Consider the following 21,720-nt stretch of genomic DNA (forward strand, 5'->3'; position numbering starts at 1 on the left):
TATAATATGCGGCTCTCATTCTGCAAAATCTCTGCTCTACCATAAATTCCATCTGTCACATGGTGCATGGGCTTAAAGTACAGACTCTATGCTTTTATTCAAGAGAGTATTTCCATCCAAATAGGTGTAGGAATTACAGTCTTTTTAATACACATTCCCTTATTTTAAGGGACACTGAAATGTTCCTTCATCATGTATTCATCAGTTAAGTAAATGGCCTGGAGTTGTCTCAAAGAGTGGTATATTTGTTGGACATTTCTACTGTGAGCAACAAGAACAACTGAACGTTTGACAATTTATTATTTCAGAGATGAAGTTAAATCGATTTTCATCAGTAAAATTTCACTAAAAGGAATTATTAAAGCCATCAACGTATTGTACACAAAGTCAAACTGTAAATATGTTGGAAACATGTACTTTCCTGATACACAACAGATTAAATCATCACCAACAGTGATGATGAAATCAAATGAGTTTGGCTGGACAGAACAACCCTTTTAAGTGTTTCGAGATTTCCTTCATTTTGAGGCCATATATAAATGGATTAAACAGAGGGTGATACAAAATTATTTGTAATGTCATCAGGAAACGTTCGTTTTTTGAAAAATTAGAATCCACCCGAACTATGATTCCCTCATACCCACACAAAATGGAGAAAACGATCAAGACCAACAGGTGTGGTAAACATGTCTCTGCAGCTTTCTTCCTGACTTCTCTAGAACATCGATAGGTTATTATAAGTATCCTGGTGTATGTAAAAACTATGAAGAGCAGAGGAAGCGCTGCAAGATCTAATAAAATGATCACACCAAATATAGTAATGGATCTTGATTTTACACAATGAATACTGTAAATTCCGTTATTACAAAATATTCCTTTGAAAATTAAGTCACATAGTTCTGCTTCTGCACTCAGTATTACAGGAACAGTGATATGACAAGCAGGTATAAGCCAAGCTATAACCAGGAACATAGTCACAGTGGTTCTTGTCATGATGTTTGGATATTGCAGAGGTTTACATATAGACACATATCTGTCATAGGACATAGCTGACAAGAGAAAGAATTCTGTACTCCCTAAAAAGTAAAACATAAAAAACTGGAAGAGACAGGCAGAATATGAGATGATCTGTTTTTCAGATAAAAAGTCAATCAGGAGCTTAGGATAAATAGCAGTGCTGTAAAGAATACAGTTTAGTAACAAAGCTGCAATGAAAATGTACATAGGCTCATGGAGGTTTTTATGCATCCAGATAAGGTACACAATAGTAGAATTGCTGCATATTATTAGCATATATAGTGTGAACATAATCACAAAATAGACATATCTGTATTTGTCAATTTCCACGTACCCATCAAGAATTATATAGGTAACATTTAACTCATCATCATCCATCAGTGTTGGTAAAACCTAAATGGTCAATGATAAAACAGATTGTGTAACAACTGAACATAAACTATCATTCAAATTGCCCCAACAACCAACCTGTTCTGAGAGTCTTATTCAAATACAGATACCTGATCTTGACATTCACTCAGACATGTCCACCTACAAAATTTGAATTGTTTGAGACTGTGGAAAGTTTTTATCAGATTGCTGGACCCTCCAAGGATCTCAACTCTGGAGGCCCTTTACATCATTGCTCTACCTCATTGACTCCACAGTGCCGCCCATTGCCCAATCTCTATGTTGTAGTCCACAACAGCAAACTTGTCCTTTCTTGTTTTAGAAATTTGGGCAATGCTGGTCATTGTAATGTTACTCAGGCCAGGCCAAAGTCTCATTGCGTGCTGTTATTACTACCCCAGTATCCTGTATTGATGTGCTATAACATGTTTTCTCACGGTGGATGATACTGTGATTCTCTGGTTGGATGTGTTTTCCCAACAAAATTTACTTCCTTTGCCCATCACTGATTTTCTTTTCTGGATTCAGGTGTATGCTAGTCGTTGAACAACTACTGATTTTTAAAAGTCGACTAATATGTGGTGTAAGTCAAGTCGACGTCCAGTAGTCAATGACATCACACATAAAATGACAGTAGAAAGTAATGCTTTGCAACATTGAATCAGAATCAGAATCAGCTTTATTGATCAAAGATGTGTACACATACAGGGAATTTGACTCTGGTAACTTTTGCTCTCGTACAGAAACATACAGAACTTAAATAAGCATAAAAAATTAATCTCAATCTGTACACATAAAAAAAATTTAAAAAAAATAAAAAATTGGGAAATAAAGGATAAGAGCAGATATATACAATGTTCCAGGAGTTTGTACAGTGACTATATACAATTAGTGCAGAGTTATTGTTGTTGTTCATGTGAATGGTCTCACACTCTGTGACTGCTCAGAGGTCATCTGGGGGAAGAAACTGTCTTTGTGGCGGGTGGTTTTGGCATACAGTGCTCTGTAACGCCGGCCTGAGGGGAGGCAGATTGTGTCTGGGGTGTGAGGGGTCTGTGGAGATTTTACTGGCCCACTTCCTGACCCTGGACCGGTACAGGTCCTGGATGGAGGAAATGTCAGTACCATTGATCTTCTCTGCAGACCTGACTGTTCTCTGCAGTCTGTCCCTGTCATGTCTGGTGGCAGATTCAAACCAGACCGTGATGGACGTAGTCGGGACAGACTGGATTATTGCAGTGCAGAAAATGATCAGCAGCTCCTGAGGCAGGTTGAACTTCCTGCAGGAAACATTAAGTACAACTTCTGCTGGGCCTTCTTCCGTACAGAGTCTATGTGGGAGGTCCACTTTAGGTCCCATGAGACTGTGGACCCTAGGAACCTGAATGAGTCTAGTGTAGGGACTGTTCTGTTGAGGATTGTGAGAGGAGGGGTTGATGGGGGGCTCTTTCTGAAGTTCACTGTCATCTCCACAGTTTTGAGCAGGTTTAGCTCCAGGTGGTTCTGACTGCACTAGAGGACCAGCTGTTCCACTTCCCTTCTGTATGCAGACTCGTCGCCGTCCCGGATGAGTCCAATGATGGTGGTGGTGTCTGCAATCTTCAGGAGCTTCACAGAAGGCTCCCTTGAGGTGCAGTCAGTAGTATAAAGGGAGAAGAGCGGTGGGGAGAGAACACACCCCTGGGGGGCGCAAGTGCTGAGCGACCGGGTGCTAGATGTAATGTTACCCAGTTTCACCTGCTGCCTCCTGTCAGTCAGGAAACTGGTGATCCACTGACAGGTGGAGGGGGGCACAGTGAGCTGGGACAGTCATGCATAGGTCCCTGCAGAGTCTAGGTGGTGCAGGATGTAGTGAAGAGCCATATTGACTGCATCATCTACTGACCTGTTTGCCCTATAGGCAAACTGCAGAGGGTGGAAAGTTGCTATGTGTTCCTTCATTAGGTATTCTTCACTTTAGTAAATGGTCTGGAGTTGTCTCAAAGTGTGGTATATTTATTGGACATTTCTACTGTGAATAACAAGGACGACTGAACGTTTAACAATTTATTGTTTCAGAGATGAAGTTAAATAAATTTTCATGAGTAAAATTTCACTAAAAGGAATTATTAAAGCCATCAACGTGTTGTACACAAAGACAAACTGTAGATATGTAGGAAAAATATACCTTCCTGATGCAATAGATTTAATTGGCGTCATCACCAACAGCAATGATGAAATCAGAGTTTGGCTGGATGGAATAACCTTTTCAAATGTTTAGAAATTTCCTTCATTTTGAGTCCATATATAAATGGATTGAACAGAGGGTGATACAGAATTATTTGTAATGTCATAAATAAACGTGCAGCTTTTGGAAAATTAGATTCCACACGAGCTATGCTAACATCATATGCACTCAAAATTGAAAAACTGATCAAGACCAACAGGTGTGGTAAACATGTCTCTGCAGCTTTCTTCCTGACTTCTCTGGAACATCGATAGGTTATTATAAGTATCCTGGTGTATGTAAAAATGATGAAGAGCATAGGAAGTACTACAAGATCTACTAAACATATCACACCAAATATAGTAATGGATTTTGACTGTACACACTGAAGATTGTAAACTGCATTGTTACAAAAGACTCCTTTTAAATTGAAGTCACATAGTTTTGCCTCTGCGCTAAGTATTGCAGGAACAGCAATATGACAAGCAGGTATAAGCCAAGCTATAGCCAGGAACATACTCACGGTGGTTCTTGTCATGATGTTTGGATATTGCAGAGGTTTACATATAGACACATATCTGTCATAGGACATAGCTGACAAGATAAAGAATTCTGTACTCCCTAAAAAGTAAAACACAAAAAACTGAAAGAGACAGGCAGAATATGAGATGATCTGTTTTTCAGATAAAAAGTCAATCAGGAGCTTGGGATAAACAGTAGTGCTATAAAGAACACAGTTCAGTAGCAAAGCTGCAATGAAAATATACATAGGCTCATGGAGGTTTTTATGCATCCAGATAAGGTACACAATAGTAGAATTGCTACATATTATTAGCATATATATTGTGAACATAATCACAAAATAGACATATCTGTATTTGTTAATTTCCACATGTCCATGAAGAATTATATAAGTAACATTTAACTCATCATCATCCATCAGTGTTGGTAAAACCTAAATGTTCAATGATGAAACAGACTGTGTAACAAGTGAACATAAGTTATCATTCAAATTGCCCCAACAACCAACCTGTTCTGAGAGTCTTATTCATTCACAGATACCTGATCTTTAAATTCACATGGTGCATGTCCACCAACAACATTTGAATTGTTTGAGACTGTGGAAAGTTTTTATCAGATTGCTGGACCCTCCAAGGATCCCCACTCTGGAGGCCCATTACATCATTGCTCTACCTCATTGACTCTACAGTGTGGCCCATTACATGATCTTTCTAGCTCACAGTATTCTATGTTGTAGTCCACAACAGTAAACTTGTCCTTTCTTCTTTCCTGTCCTTTCCCAGGTATTTTAAATCGATCACCAAGCAGCAGGTGACTTCTTCCAGACTAGTCCACATATCACTCCCATACAACATACATACACCCAACAAAGGCAAAGTCGTCAGAAAACCTCTGTTAGTGACATGAGTCCGAGTTGTGTTGAAAATCTGTGGTGTATAAGGTGACCGTAACAGTAATGGAGAAAGCACCATGCCCTGTGGGGCACCTTTACCACTCAGCACCACATCAGACGGGACACGACCCAACCGGACGAGCTATAGCCTGTCTGCCAGTCAGTGATCCAGAATGCAGTGGACGTGCTGACACCTGTGGTGTTGAAGAATGTGACTCTCACTCAGCCTCCACCACCACCCAGGTGTGAGTGAGTGAGCTGCAGACATGGCTAACTGTAGCAGGTCGAAAGACGATCTCACCTATGGTCTTAGGTAGGCCAACACCAACCTCTCCAGCACCTCATATGATATTTGAGGGCATGATACTTTGATTTCATACATACAAGGGCACTAAATCCAGCTTCACACAGATATGTGCTTCCAAAAGGAACCAACTGTTTTAGAGCACACAGTGAGATCTCTGGGTACTCATCTCTTGCTCCAAACCAGAATTCCTCCACTGGCACTCACGAATGTAATCGCTGATGCACTGTCGCTTGTGCAGTCAAGTGATCGCAGCCGTCAATCAAGATATCTTCAGATACATCGGATATTTTTATATGCTGCATTTTATTTGAACTCCATTTATATTCATGAAAAGTGAAAGAGTACAGTTGTTTACAGTTTTTTCCAGTTGCTAACACACTAAAATGACATGGCTAGCACAAATATTTAAACTGACACAGGGAGCAAAACCTCATCTCAAATCTCCAAAACTTTAAACACATTTTCTGCTTTACACACATTTTGCAATTCGAAATGGCACTTTTTAAGGTTAACTGAACGCAGTTCTCTGCATAAGACACAACAATCTGACATAAAGTCACATGTTTGCGATTTCAAAACACTGCCATTTAAAATGATGCACTACATGAGCTCATTGGCCACTATATGTGCTACCTGGCCAAATAGGTGTTATATAATTGTTAACACTTCAATCAGGAAGTAAGCAATAAAAGACCACAGGTGAGCATCTTTTTTTCTTTTACAACAACAATGGAAGACATTGCTGAGAGAGGAAGAGGAAGAGGGAGGGTGAGAATGTGATGTGGACGAGGCGTTGTGGTCAGACCCAGCTGTCCGGCAAGATGCTGTCTAATTATTTTGCTTTCCTCTTTATTTATTTATTTTTATCTGCACATTTTTTCTGCACATTGTATTTTTCAGCTTACTGTGTTTTGAGCATATTTTAGTTCACTCCAATGTAAATATATCTGCTGTGCATATGTTGCACTGACTTTGGTGAAAAATAAAAAAATACATATTTCAATAGCACGTGTGTGTATCTGCAAATATTTCTGTGCATGTGAACAATCTGAAGAATTCTCTACAGTTTGAACTATGTTAGCATTATGGCAAAGCATGCTAAAGATGAGAGTGCTTTTCATTATGCCCAACAGTGCGTAGTTGGTTAGACAAAAATGTGTCAAGACAAAAAAAGTGTGTGCCATCTGGTGCAAAAGTGATTTTGGTTGAAGTGCTTCATTTTGCGGGATATATGAGGTATTTTGCAGTTTGGGTGTGTGGTTTGGTGAATTGTGTTAGTATTTTGATAAAACCAGCCTAGTTTGCAAAATTGTGTTTAAGCAATTGGAAAAAACTGTAAGATTGTGTGTGGTGTTTTTAATCAGAATTTTAAAAAGAATAATTGGTTGAAAAAAAAATTATGAGTAATTTATTGTTGTCAATTACTAGACATTTCAGGTGACCCCATTTGAATTCCAGGCGACCCCAAGTGGGGTCACGACCCCAAGGTTGAAAAACACTGGGCTAAGGCATCATAAGGACATTTACAACTGGAAGACACATTATATACACACACACCATAGGTACAAGTTTAAGGGTCATAACTTGAAATGCAAAGTACTGTGATAATCTTCAGTGGAGTCACTTTGATTTATGTTTTTTCACACATAAAAGAGAAAGACAGAAATACCAAGTCCACTCTGACTGGATGGTGGGAGACACTCAAATTTAAATTCTTGAAATCTTTACTTATACTCAATACGTGCTTCAGAAATACACCCAGAGCCAATGAGACCAATATGAATGCAATCACTTGTAAACATGGTGAAATTCTGCTATTTGAATTTCTATAAGGAAAGTAAATTACAGTGTAAAAAGATGTCAGTGCAAGCCAGTATGACATGATGATGTTCAACAAAGATATTGTGTGATATGATTCTGGAAGAGTTAATACATCAGGTGATTTTAGCAGGACTAAACAACCTTTTCAGATGTTTAGATATTTCTTTCATTTTGAGCCCGTATATGATTGGATTAAAAATAGGGTGACCCACAACTAACTGTAGTGTCAATATGAAGTGGGCAGTTTTCAGAAAATTAGATTCCACTCGAACAATGCTTACATTATATACACTCAAACAGGAGAAACTTATTAGGACCAACAGGTGAGGTAAGCAGGTCTCATCGATGGGTTATTATTAGTATTCTGACATATGTAAAAGCTATGAAGATCAGAGGGAGTATTCCAAGATCTATAAAACAAATCATACCAAATACAGTAACCGAGCTCGATCTTACACACTGAAGTGTATACAGTGAATTGTTGCAAAGTATTCCTTTTAAACTGATGTCACACAGCTTTGCTTGAGCAAACAGTAGCGTTGCGACTGCGACATGACACGCAGTGACAAACCAAGCTAAAACCAGGATCATACACACTGTGTTTTTTGTCATGATATTTGGATATTGCAGAGGTTTACATATCGACACGTATCTGTCATAGGCCATGACTGCCAACAGTACGAATTCAGAACCACCTAAAAAATAAACTAGAAAAAACTGAAAGAGACAGGCAGAATATGAGATGATCTGTTGTTCAGATAAAAAGTGTAGTGGAAATTTTTAATTTTTAGTGTTGACTGTTATGCATGTAACTGTTACTGACTGCCACTAATGAGAAAGGTCTAGGGATGCGCTCGGAAGTTTCTGTGAACTGTTTCTTTCTTTTGCTCACACACGAACATCTGCAGATAACAGTTGAAATACGAGAACCTTCTCAAGGTCACACTGTTGTTGGGCAAACTAACAGAAATTATAATGTCATACGAAGGACAAGAACCAATGAATGTGAAGTAACTTGACCATATGCAAAGTGACAACGCCTAGTTCGAAGTATAAAATATCTTGTAAGACCTAAACTGCCCCGAGAGAGTCCTTGGAGCATTCACAGTCTGTGTTGTTCTGTGTATGATTCTCTCCCCCTTCGCGAACGGTACACCTTTGTTTGATGCAATAAAACTCACAAAGACAAAACCTTTGACTTGAGAACTTTTTTTGTTCAAAGTAAATAGAAAAATCCACGACAGACTTTGGTGTCAGAAGTGGGATTCCAGGCTGATCGCCGGATCCACGGCAGACGGCGACTGATCATCCAGGACAAACTGACGATCCTGCCTCAACCCTGACAGTTTAAAGGTCGAGAGGGCCGACTGCGTGGACCGCGGCTGTCACCTCGGAATCCAACGAACCAACAAGCCGCCAGAATAAACGGTAAAGACATTTTGATCTCTTAAAATTCAGTCAAGGGCTGTTGTGTGTTTTGTTGCAAATTCAAAGACATATATTTTATTACAAAGGGTAAAAGAAATACAAAACAATTAAATAATTAAATTTGGTTTGAGAGTCCGGTTTGTTCTGTTCTTACGTTCCAAACTTACTTAAAAGGAGTTCAGGGAACTCGCCAGGTCCGGTAAAGAGTTCAGGGAACTCTTTAAGTCCGGGGTATCAACCTGGAGCCACCCAAAAGAATAAGAGAATAAGTAAGTAAGTAAAAGGAGTCAGGGACTCGCCAGGTCCGGTGAAGAGCTTGGGTAACTCTTACAATCCGGGGTATCCACCTGGAAAAACCAGTGTAAAGGTAGAAGTTTACACAGATTGATTGGGGACGCCTGATAATCTTAAAGGAATAGACACCATGGGGTCTAATGGGAGTAAGAACCAACCAACCGAACTCCGGGGTCCAATTTTCGATGTCATGAGAAAGAAATATGGGGAAACAAGTTTAAATTGTGTTCAATATTGGATAAAGGAATGAATGCCTTGATCTGGGAAAAGACGGTTTAGATGTTGATTTTTATGTAATATTTGAGTTTCTGCTGAATATGCAGCCTCATTCTATAGATGACTGATATTATAAGACTTTAAATTAAATCAGGTTGTTGATTTTTTTATTATAATTCTCAAAGGTAGTTTTAGCATGAAACAGCTGCAGCAGTTGCAAACTTGTTTAAAAAAGAAAGAGGAAGAAATTAAGTCAAAAAGAAAGATCGAGAGGAAGTCGTTAGAATGTATAGAGGAAAATGTGAGATGTCTTAAACAGTGGATGACTGAAGTGGAATGTAGAGATAGAAAACAGACAGGAAAAATGTTACCAAAGGTAGATCAGGAAAAGGAGAGGAAGACAGAGACAACTGAAAAAAAAATGCTTGTACTGATACACCACACTCCCACTTCTCTTTTTCCCTCTCTGTCCGGTGGGGTCCGAGGCAAAAAGGACGACTATATTTACGACTATATTTCCCGCCCTGCCTGGTCGCCTATCTGACGGACAACAACCTCCACCGTACCCTGGACAACATCAGCAGCTTTCGAGGAAGGTCTCCGAAAGCCCATCTTCACACAAGTGCGCTCCACCCTGGTCGGCGGGTGGGCTGATAACAGACTCTCAGAGCTCCTCAAACACGGCAAGCACGGGGAGCAGAAAGAAAAAAAAAAAAAAAAAGGAGAGATAAGGCCTCCAAGCAAAGGAATGCAGCCACTCTGAATGCTCAGCTCGCTTTGGCTCACCTGGATGAGCGCCCATTCAACAGACTAAGCAGAGGATGGAGACGAGGATATGGCCGCAGGTACAGTTCGTATGAACCCAACAAATGCTTCGCATGCGGCAAAGATGGGCATTGGGCCAGAGACTGTCCGGAGGTGCCATGGGGGAATGACAGAGGAAATGACAGAGGAAATCGCAGAGGCGGATGGGACCCTCAGCTCGGACGGACCTCCTTTGCCTCGGACTGACTACCACAGAGAGGAGTTGGTAATGTAACCGCACACACAACAACACCCACACCTGCTTCTTGCAATGAAGAGCTGCTTTGCACTGATACAATGCTTGGCTTAGTACAGGATAAGATAAGGGATTTAGAGAAGCCCCCAGAGCAGGGAACATATGCATGTCTGTCTTCCTCAGGTTATAAAGAAATGCCCATAATAACATGCAGTATCCAAGGTCAGGACTTAGAATTTTTAGTTGATTCTGGGGCAACACATTCTGTGTTAAGAACCTCTGAAATGTCCCTGCCTACCAGTGATCGCTATACTTTTTCTATGAGTGCTTGTGGTTCCCATACAAAAGAAAATTATATCAAGCCAGTTACTTGCTCCTGGGTTTTTGAAGGGGACACCTGTAAAACTAAACACTCCTTTTTGATGTCTGACATGTGTCCGGTGAATCTTTTGGGCCGAGACCTGATGTGTGCATTTGGTATTGTGTTGATTTGCACCCCCTCTGGAGTGCAGGTGACTCGTCCCAAATTAGAAACAGATGAATCTTTGTCTTTCACTGGTGTGAAGTTTAGTGGTGTGAAGTTTAGTGAAGTTTCTCTGCAGAGTGCATGAAACCAGAAAACTTGCATTGTACCTCTTTTGTAAGCAAAGGAGGTCCAGATTCTGAGTATGAAAAGAAATTCTTTAAAGATCCGAATGATCAACTGACAATCACTGATATCTACACTGATGGCACACGCTGTGCTGCAGCAGTGGCACTCACACCTGCTCAGAAGAAACTCTATGATGTTCATAACTCTTATCCACATATTTCACTTTCTAAAGCTCCATCTGAACAGTGGCGTGATTTAGGTCCATTTGTAAGATTGTGTAAAGAAGCAAATGACTGGGTTCCCTCCCCCACACGTCCCGGAGCCTTTTTCTCTTTCTCTCTTCAAGCTCACAGACACCCTCTCACTATGAGAGCTCACTGTCTGCGCGCTACTCACTTAGTTGATGATCTGCGCAGACGAGTGTCCACTTACGCATTTCTATACGCAGCGCACACACATGCAGCGAAACCGACAGATATCTCCCCGCTCCTCGCAGAAGTCCCAAGTACGTTATGGGCAGCGCACAAATATGACGTAGGCCTTATACGAAATTGTGAACCGGTTCAAATCACCCCCAAATCTGCGTACAGGCCTCAACAGCGCCAGTACCCTTTGCGCAAAGAAGCAATAGATGGCATCACTCCTGTTTTTGACTCTCTTCTCAAAGCAGGTATTATAATACCATGCGAAGACTCCCCTGTACAAACTCCTATTTTTCCAGTGAAAAAGATCCGCCCAGCAGGCCAGCCCACTGAGTGGCGTTTTGTTCAAGACCTGCAAGCTGTGAATTCTGCTATTATTGCACCTACTCCGAATGTTCCCAATCCTTACACTATCAAGTGCCCTCCACGTCTCAGTGGTTTTCTGTGGTTGATCTCTCAAATGCTTTCTTTTCAGTTCCAGTGCATGAAGACTCCCAGTTTTGGTTCGCGTTCCAATTCGGAGGAAAGAGATACACCTGGACCAGACTTTGCCAGGGGCTCACTTGCAGCCCCACCCTTTTCTGTCAAGCTTTATCTCGAAGTCTCTCTTCTCTCACACTCTCCCCAGGATCGGTCTTGCTGCAATATGTTGACGACCTTCTCATCGCAGCCCCTACGAAGGAACAGTGTGAGACAGACACCATCCTCCTCTTACGCCATCTAGTGGCAGATGGTCACAAAGCTTCATTGTCAAAACTGCAGTTCGTGTAACAGCAGGTCACGTTTTTGGGTCATATTCTTACCACTGACGGCAAATCCCTCTCTCCCTCACGTGTTGAGGCGGTGGTTAACACTCCGAAACCGAAAACTAAAAAACAGGTTCTCTCATTTCTAGGCATGTGTTCCTACTGTCGCCATTTTATTCCCAATTTTTCGGAGAAAGAACGTCCGCTGAGGGATATTGCCTATCAGAGGGACCTGACGGCCCACAGCCTTGTCAAGTGGACCCCAGAGGCAGACGCAGCGTTTGAAGACCTCAAACTGGCCCTGCAGTCCACTCCTACGTTGGGGATACCTGACCCTGAAAAACCACTCACTTAGTTTGTGGATGAAAAACATGGTTGTATGACCTCTGTTCTCTTACAGGAACACGGCGGTCAGCTCAAACCAGTGGGTTACTTCTCCCGTCTCCTAGATCCAGTGGCCAGGGGTCTCCCATCGTGTTTGCGTGCCGTAGCGGCCTGTGAGTCCGCAGTGTTGGCCTCACGTGATTTTGTGGATTATAATCATCTTAACCTCTTTGTATCTCATTCTGTGGCACATATTTTGCAAGAACAGAAAACCTCACACCTCACGCCAGCACGGTGGCTCAGATATCACACCACACTCTTAGGGCTTCCAAATGTCCAGGTTAAGAGATGTTCTGTCCTTAATCCTGCTACTCTCATGCCTCTGCCAGATGATGGCGAACCTCACTCTTGTTTTGCAGAACTCCAGCACACCTGTACTCCAAGACCAGACTTAAAGGATACCCCTCTGACTAACCCTGATCTAATCTTTTATGTTGATGGTTCTGCTTTCAGAGATCCCAAGAGAGGAACGGCCCACGCTGGTTTTGCTGTTGTTGATGATGTTTCTGTGGTCTGTTCGTCTCCTCTGCCTTCTCATTACTCTGCACAGGCAGCAGAACTTGTGGCCCTGACTGAGGCGTGCAAACTGGCCAGTGGGAAATCCGTTAATATCTATCACAAGCCGTGTTTGCCTAGAAAGCTGTTTTTGCCCTATGCTAAGTTGTCTCATGGTCTCGACCATTCGTCAAAAGGAGGGATGTGTGCTATAGTGCAAAAACACTGGTTCACAAAAGGCTTTTCAACATTTGCAGATGATTTTTGTAAAACTGTCTGATTTGTGCCCAAAATAACCCAGGCAGACCAAAACCTCTGACACATCAAGCAGCACATCCTGCACCAGACAGACCATTTCAACATGTTATGATGGATTTTATTGAACTCACCCCAAGCGAAGGTAAGAAATACTGTCTGGTGATGGTGGATATGTTCTCAAAGTGGGTTGAAGCGTTTCCAGCCAAACATGCAACCGCCGTGGTGGTGACGAAAGCGCTGTTGACAGAAATCATTCCCAGATGGGGAATCCCTGAGAAACTGTCTTCAGACAATGGCTCCCACTTTGTTAATGAAGCCATACAGCAGCTGTCCGCACAGCTTAAATTTGACCTCAAAGCACATTGTTCCTACCATCCACAATCGGGAGGTGCTGTAGAGAGGCAAAATGGCATATTGAAACAAAAATTAGTCAAGTGTTGCCAAGACACCAACCTCAGCTGGCCCAAATGTCTGCCTATTGTGCTTATGTACATGAGAATGCGAGTGCGCACGCGATGTAACCTGTCCCCTTTTGAGATTTTGTTTGCAGGAACTCCGAACGTTGGGGTGGGACCTCCGGGACCCCCAATGGAAACCACTCTCTGCGAAGAAGATCTAATAACTTACTCTAACAAAATGTCTGTCTAAGATCAGAGAACAGGTAAAGGCAACCCTACCACCCTCTGCTGAGACCCCGCTGCATCCATTCAAACCTGGGGACTACGTGGTCGTTAAGAACTTCAGACGTAAGACGTGGAAGCATCAGCGTTGGCTGGGACCGTACCAGATCCTCCTCACCACCCACACGGCCGTGAAAGTTGCTGAGAGGGCCACTTGGATACACGCCACCCACTGCAAACGGGTCCCTGAGCCGACAACGAGCGTGGACACCTCCCACTAGAGACGGAGCATCCTCTTCCTGCCATTGACTGAGAGGCAGAACAACATGGAAAGACCATGCCCCTGGCATCCCTTCAGACATCCTGGGCTCTGCGGTCTGCGAGGAACGACCTGCATTCTCCTGATCCTGGCTGTCGTCATAATCACCCCATGGCTGTGGCTGCAACCGAAAGATTCTGCACCCACCTCCATCCCATCTACGACGACCCATCCAGCCGACACACCACTAGATGTCTCTAAGCGATCTGTGTCCAGGACGGACGCCTCCGGCTTCGTCGTCATCCAATGTGTTCAAGCCCCAGATGGTTCCGTGACCCGAGCCCTTGCGGGTCTGACCTCTTTAAGTGAGGAGCTGGCTGCAAACTCCGGCATAGATAACCCGTTCTCTTCTTGGATGGCTAACACGTTTGGAGAAGTTGAAGATCAAGGAGATGGATTCCATACCACCATGCATCGTATGTGCTAGTAACCGCTCCATGGTGGTGGCCTTCTACTGTGCGCTCAGCACATGGGTTGAAGATCATTCCTCCTGTCAACAGTTACTACTATTACATTATTATGATTGCTTTGTTTTGTTTACTGTAATTCCACTTTGAAGATTTCATATTTACCTTCATACATTTAGTTTGACACTGATTGCCTATAATCATCACATTAAATTGTTATGTAATCTGCGCGTATTACTGTTATTGATTCATGTGTTGTACCAAGTGATTACACACCCTTATGACATCATCCGGATGAGACTAGACTTTGGGTTTTCCTCCACGACATTGAGGTTTTTCCCGTAGGTCTGACTCCATGGTTAGAACAGTTAGCGCAGGGGTCTTTTTGCCTCCTCTCGTCAAGAAAGGGGGGGTTTTTGGCTTCCTGTAAGTAGGTTCATGTGGCTGTGATTTCCATCGTGAGCCCTTCTAACACTTAGGTGTTTCAGGGGTTCTTTATCCCATTGAGGGTTTGCCTCCAGCGGTCCTTGTTGACGGGGAGGTGGGATTCATGGATCACATGTTAGATAAGCTGACATGCTACATAAGAGGGGTGTGAATATTACTTCATGATATTATTTCACGTGAGTCAAATAATAAAAACGTGATTCTGTGTTTAATTGTGTTTTCTTTTACAACACCATCTTAATCAATGTTGATGCATTTATTTGTTTGACTGTTTATTACTTGTTTCACATTTGATCTCATTGGGTTCTTGTACTGCGTGATGGTCTTTGATTCTGATGGCTTAACATATTATTTTATATGCATATATTGTGTTGATTACATATAATCAAAAGGAGGGAATTGTAGTGGAAATTTTTAATTTTTAGTGTTGACTGTTATGCATGTAACTGTTACTGACTGCCACTAATGAGAAAGGTCTAGGGATGCGCTCGGAAGTTTCTGTGAACTGTTTCTTTCTTTTGCTCACACACGAACATCTGCAGATAACAGTTGAAATACGAGAACCTTCTCAAGGTCACACTGTTGTTGGGCAAACTAACAGAAATTATAATGTCATACGAAGGACAAGAACCAATGAATGTGAAGTAACTTGACCATATGCAAAGTGACAACGCCTAGTTCGAAGTATAAAATATCTTGTAAGACCTAAACTGCCCCGAGAGAGTCCTTGGAGCATTCACAGTCTGTGTTGTTCTGTGTATGATTCTCTCCCCCTTCGCGAACGGTACACCTTTGTTTGATGCAATAAAACTCACAAAGACAAAACCTTTGACTTGAGAACTTTTTTTGTTCAAAGTAAATAGAAAAATCCACGACAAAAGTCAATCAGGAGCTTTGGATAAACAGTAGTGCTATAAAGAACACAGTTCAGTAGCAGAGCTGCAATGAAAATGTACATAGGCTCATGGAGGTTTTTGTGCATCCAGATAATGTACACAATAGTAGAATTGCTGCATATTATTAGCATATATAGTGTGAACATAATCGCAAAATAAAGATATCTGTATTTGTCCATTTCTACGTAGCCATCAAGAGTTATATAGGTAACATTTAACTCATTATCCATTAATGTTTTCAGAGATTAAATAATTAGTAAAAACAGTGTAAATTAATCATTCAAAAAAATAATTCAACCAAACACTAACCTGTTCTGAATGTCTTATTCATTTACAGATATTACTGATATTGACTGTCCATCTACAAAATGTTCAAAGTGAACAGTTTGAATCAGTGGAAAGCTTTTTTTATCAGATTGCTTAACCCTCCAAGGATCTCAACTCTGGAGCCCTGCCGCACCATTGTTCAACTTATTTACTCTACAGTGTCTATTATGCAATTTTCCCTCGTTGCAATAACAACCTTCTGTACACAACTACAATGGATGGTTACGTGACTCTCTTGGCCTTTTACTTGCATTGTTTAGTTCCTATGGTTCTCACATGCATCCATGTGACACATGACGACTGTTTTATAATTCCTGTTTTAGGCTATGTGCACAGGTGGGGCCTTGTACAAAAGTGTGCAGATGGCTGGTCCAAAGTGCACAAGTACACTTGTTTCTAAGTTTTTAGAAAAAGCTTTTGCAAATCAATTATGTGAACATTCAAGAAGGATGATTTTAAAACACAAAACAGGAACAGCTGTGTTCTTCTCATTGAGTTTACATGGTCTTCAGTATCCCGGTTTTGATTGGGTTTTTGAAGTATCCCGTTTTTGTGTTAAAACACCATATCCGAATTCAGAAACCGGGTTATGCCCATTTCCCAGTTTCAAGAAACCCGGTTTTGCTCTGATAGAAGCTGGGATACTGGAGCATGTATACACCTTATCCCGGTCTCTGACGGCTGCCCACTGTCTGCGCAGGCGCGAGTGACGCCAGTGACGCACCAGATATACAATCAACATGGCGGCAACGAGAACTTCTCACTTTTGGAGCGACGAAGAGACTGAATTTTGCCTTAAAATAATGAAAGAACTCAACATAACTACGTGTTTTGATGGCAGAAAACACAGAAATGCTGACATATTCAAGTCTGTTGCGGAAAAGCTACGTGACGCTGGTTTTCCACCTCGCACTGTTGAACAAGTTACGTCGCGTTGGAAAACAAAAGACGTAAAATACGTAACACACGCATGCGCAGATAGGATGCAGTGATCAGAAAACGGGTTTCTGGTATTTATCATGTATACAGGGATATGAATAACCGGGTTTCTCTGTGTTCCATGTAAACACCATATCCCGGATATGCTCAAAGCCGGGATAAGCCTCAAAACCAGGATACTAAAGACCATGTAAACTCAGTCATTGCCTCAGACAGTTTTATCCAGGTGGAGCTTAGTACTGCATTTTAAACTGGTGTTCACAATATTTTCCTACATAGACTAGAACATGTCCTCAAAATGAAAAGAACAACTTTATAACGTTCTGAGTATTATTTATCAAAGTCATTTCATGTTAATAATGAGTCCTCAACACAGAAGACTGTGATTTAGTTCCAGTTTTCACATTATACTAGTTTTCACATTATAGTAGTTTTCACATTATACATGCTTCCCTTGGGCAATATTATTAGGAAACACTGCATAAATTTAATTTTCTATGCAGATGACACCCACCATGTTTTACCTAAAAAACCAGATGAAACTTGTCAGTTAATCAAACTCCAAACATGCCTTATAGACATAATGATTTGTAACCTTCCTATCTACTACTAGTCATGCAATTCTGTGCTATTTCTGTATAGCATGTTAACCGCTGTGTGTCCCTCCCCTCCCCTCCCCTCCCCTGTATCATAAGATTCCACATGTACGCTTTAGTCAGATATGTGTATCTATGACAGATGTATGTTTATCTTGCTGTTCTCTTCTCTCTTTCTTCTGTCTGTACCTGGCTGGCCTTAGGCAGATGGGTCCCTCCATATGAGCTGGGTTCTGCTCAAGGTTTCTTCCTGTTAAAAGGGAGTTTTTCCTTGCCACCGTCGCCTTCAGGTTTGCTCTGGGGTTTCAGGCCGGGTTTTGTAAAGCGTCTTGAGACGATTTGTATTGTTATTGACGCTATATAAATAAAATTGAATTGAATTGAAATCTGAACTAAAGTCACTGTGTTTGGTCCTAAGCTTTTATAGAATCCTTATATAATAATATACTTGTTACTCTTGAAGGCAATACCTTTGGTTCCAGCACCGCAGTGAAGAACTAGGGACCTTATTTAGACCAGGATATGTCCTTTAATATGAACACTAAACACATGACCAGGACTGCCAAGGTTTATTTTTTAAGGTTTATAGTTGGGGCTGGCTTAGATAACCCTGAACAATCCATTAGTTATGCTGCTACAGGCCTAGGTTGCTGGGGGAATGATTTTGAGTTCTGCTCAGGATTTCTTCCTGTTATAAGGGAAGTTGTTACTTGCCATTTTCTCCTTTGCATTTGGTTTGGGGGTCTGCAGCCCTAGAACCAATGAGTAAATACCCTCATTAGAAAGATGAATAATACAGCTAGGATTAGCTTGATGTGTGGTAGGGATTGCCATAGCATCAGTTGTGTAATTAATTAGCAACCGATCTAGGGTGTAGCCCACTTCGTCATCCAGTAGCAGCTCCTAGGGGAGCCCTGGTGTCAAATGGCTCTATCAAAGAAAAGTTATTGGGAAGATAACAGTGGTAAGAAATGTACTTCGTGTACTCCCAGGACACTTTAAGTTATGTCCCCTTCACTGTTAATATTGTTGATATGGAGGCATCCTTGATTGAAACCTCAAAAATTGCTCAAATCAACTATTAACAATGACATTTCCCTGTAGCCACAGACTCTACCAACATTATTTTCTGCATGCACAGGTTACAGGTTGCAGTTCAGGTTAAAACCTGGATCACCGCCATTCTTTATGTGTCTAAGCTACCAACAATTTATAACCCAGTCCAGTGAAAAGCCTCAATAACCAAATACAAAAAACACAGAAACATGATACAAACCCTTGATTGAACAAAAGTCTAAGTGTGTAATTAAGTTTAACAGAACTGCATTACAACATTCTTATCTATTTCCAGCATAAATAGCAAACTTTTACAACAGACAAACTTAAACAATTTAAACATGAAATAACTCAAAGGATTAGAAATATTCTCTGTTCTTCTCTGTTTTACCAATACTTTTGATATATTAGATCAGTTTGGCTTGACAGAACAACCTTTTCAAATGCTTAGATATTTCTTTCATCTTTAACCCATAAATTATTGGATTAAACAGAGGATGATACAAAACCACCTGCAAAGTCATTATCAAACGAACAATTTTGGGAAAATCTGACCCCACTCGAACAATAATGATATCATATGCACACAATAAGAAGTAGCTGACTAGAACCAGTAGGTGTGGTAAACAGGTCTCTGCAGCCTTTTTCCTGACTTCTCTAGAACATCGAGAGGTTATTAAAAGTATTCTGGTGTATGTGAAAAGGATGAAGACCACAGGGAAAAGTACAGTGACTACCAGAGCAACAGCACCAAATACAGAGAGTGCTATTGAACTCACACAGTGCAGATTGTAAATTGAATTGTTACATAAAATCCCATTCAGAGTGAAATGACAAAGTTTCATATCAGCACTCATGATTACTGGAACTGAAGTCACAAACAAAGGGACAATCCAAGCTAAAGCCAGACAAATACTCACTCTGTCTTTTGTCATGATAGCTGGATATTGCAGAGGTTTACATATAGACACATATCTGTCATAGGACATCACTGCCAGCAGCAAGAATTCAGAACAAGTTAAAGAATACGATATAAAAAATTGGAAGAGGCAGGCCGAGTATGATATGATCTGCTTTTCAGACAAAAAGTCGCTTAACAGCTTTGGATAGATATTAGTGCTAAAGACAACAGAATTGAGAAGTAAGGCTGCAATGAAAATGTACATCGGCTCATGGAGGCTTTTGTGCATCCAAATAAGATACACAATGGTGAAATTAAAACATATTATTAAAATATACACTGTGAACATGATCATAAAATACAGATACCTGTATGTTTGCAATTCCACATGCCCATCAAGAGATATGTATGTTATGTTAACTTCCCCGGCCATTAATGTTTTCTAGAAGAAATGCTCAGCTGGAAAACTTTAAGATTGCCTCACCTGCAGGAATAACATAGAGAAATAATTTACATACGACTTTCAAATGCATTTGGCATATGTCCATGTCCAAAGTTCTAAAAGTAAATGGTCTGACGATGTGGAAAAGTTTTTATTAGATTGTTTAATTCTCTGAAGAACTCATTAACGTCTTCACTAAGATAGAATGGAATTGTCAAAGAACTTTGTAAAACCTCGGAGGCGTAGCCTGACGAGCCAGACCCACATTAAATGTAGGGTCTGGGCCCTCTCCATAGACAGGGCTCAACCGGAGGGGTGGGATAAACGGTTGTCTTTCAAACTCCCTCTCCACACAATAGGATAGCGCTACAACCAATCAGAGCAACGAAGAAGGTGACGTAGTCAGAGCGACGGAAAAGAGAGTTCCTTGCATGTGTTTTGGAAAAAACTTATCCTAATAGATATTAAATAGTTCTTGTTGCATCCTGTTTTGTTTTTTTATGAGTTCGCCTACAGGTTGAGTTTCTCCTGCATTGAACATTTTTAAGCTGTGGATCAAACTTTTGCCGTATCCGGTTGGCAAAACTCCAAATACATCCTTCTTTTGTAAGAACGACCTCAGTGCAGTTTTTTGATCTTTTCTCAGAGAAAAGCTTAACTTCAAGTCTTTCAGAGTGGCAGCCAAAGCCGATTCGAAAGAAAGTTGTTCGCTAGCAGCAGCCATCGCTCTGGTAGTTCTAGCAGGATGGGGAATTCACGCGTAATTCACGGAACTTATGGTCGCAGGTCAGTCGTCATCATGTTAAGCCCGCCCACCGACTCGTGATTGGCCCGGTCCATCTTGGATTTTTCGAAATATCAAGTCAACGGAGAGTAACTAGACTGCCCCTGGAAGCAAATGTAATTTGCTGCCGCGAGGGGCGCGTCTAGATTCTAGGCTATCGGAGGCCTGCAGAAACAATGTTGTTTGATTCAATTCATTTGGGCATTGACCTCATTATAGAACTGGGATGGGCAACTGGCGGCCCTCACTCGACGTGGCCCTTAGATTAATTTTTGGAAATTATAATACAGTATCCTCAGCGGCACTGAATCAGTTGTAATGACACAGTTACCACTAGATAGCGCCTCTAATGCAGACGCCGCCTCGCACACACTTCCACCGGGTCTTCTCTACCAGTGAAGAAGAGACGTCATGGCTAAGAGCGGAGGAAAGAGAAAACTTGATCGTGTCTTTCAGGTGAAAGGTTATCTGTTCACAGAATGTAAAGGCAAACCGATGTGCTTAGTCTGCTTAGAGACGCTATCTGACATGAAAGATTTCAATTTAAGTCGCTGCTACAACACGCTGCACAAAGCTAAATACGAAGTATACTGAAGCTGCAAGGGCCGCTATCGTAGCGGACCTCAAATCAAAAGTACGCAAACAACAGCGGCTTTTTACCAGTGCCCACTACTGGTAGTGGTGAGGTAGAGTGGGTATACGGGGAAAATGTTAAACTCTTTCTTAGTGTAAAAATGCACAAATTAATTTAAAAAAAGAAAAAAAAAATCACAGTAAGTGGTTATTTGTGTTTGCTTCAATAAACACATATAATTATAAATATATATATAAATATAATCTAATTATACACACACAAACATTTAAAATGGCAGTTTTATCATATCTGGTTAAGTGCGCGGTCCTATGTGGCCCTCAGGTAGTGTCGATGAAAAATTGTGGCCCCTTCCATCATTTAGGTTGCCCATCCCTGTTATAGAAGATTACACCTTATTACAC

The 21,720-nt window shown here is 41.2% G+C and overlaps 4 protein-coding genes across 4 annotated transcripts; all 4 read right to left on the reverse strand.

Annotated features, from left to right (window-relative positions):
• Window positions 1–3: 3 nt before the first annotated feature.
• On the reverse strand, window positions 4–1,807 carry LOC311488254 (olfactory receptor 4B13-like). The gene has a single exon (XM_084544852.1). It carries the CDS (start codon window positions 1,393–1,395, stop codon window positions 466–468), a length of 930 nt encoding a protein of 309 aa, XP_084400978.1. The 5' UTR covers window positions 1,396–1,807; the 3' UTR covers window positions 4–465.
• Window positions 1,808–3,625: 1,818 nt separating this feature from the next.
• LOC311488099 (olfactory receptor 13C2-like) lies at window positions 3,626–6,667 on the reverse strand. Its single transcript, XM_084544608.1, has one exon. It carries the CDS (start codon window positions 4,551–4,553, stop codon window positions 3,627–3,629), a length of 927 nt encoding a protein of 308 aa, XP_084400734.1. The 5' UTR covers window positions 4,554–6,667; the 3' UTR covers window position 3,626.
• A 141-nt stretch (window positions 6,668–6,808) lies between these two features.
• Window positions 6,809–17,389, reverse strand: LOC311488768 (olfactory receptor 13C9-like; the record flags this gene model as incomplete). Its single annotated transcript, XM_084545620.1, has 3 exons — window positions 15,657–17,389; window positions 7,688–7,850; window positions 6,809–6,863 (listed from the first exon to the last, which is right to left on the reverse strand). Exons 1-3 carry the CDS (start codon window positions 15,907–15,909, stop codon window positions 6,809–6,811), a joined length of 471 nt encoding a protein of 156 aa, XP_084401746.1. The 5' UTR covers window positions 15,910–17,389.
• A 1,598-nt stretch (window positions 17,390–18,987) lies between these two features.
• On the reverse strand, window positions 18,988–19,931 carry LOC311488105 (olfactory receptor 11A1-like; the record flags this gene model as incomplete). Its single annotated transcript, XM_084544613.1, has 1 exon — window positions 18,988–19,931. One exon carries the CDS (start codon window positions 19,929–19,931, stop codon window positions 19,005–19,007), a length of 927 nt encoding a protein of 308 aa, XP_084400739.1. The 3' UTR covers window positions 18,988–19,004.
• Between the last annotated feature and the right edge of the window lie 1,789 nt (window positions 19,932–21,720).

The sequence above is a fragment of the Chelon labrosus genome (assembly GCF_963514085.1).
Source record: "Chelon labrosus genome assembly, chromosome: 5".
NCBI classification, from domain to species: Eukaryota; Metazoa; Chordata; class Actinopteri; order Mugiliformes; family Mugilidae; genus Chelon; species Chelon labrosus.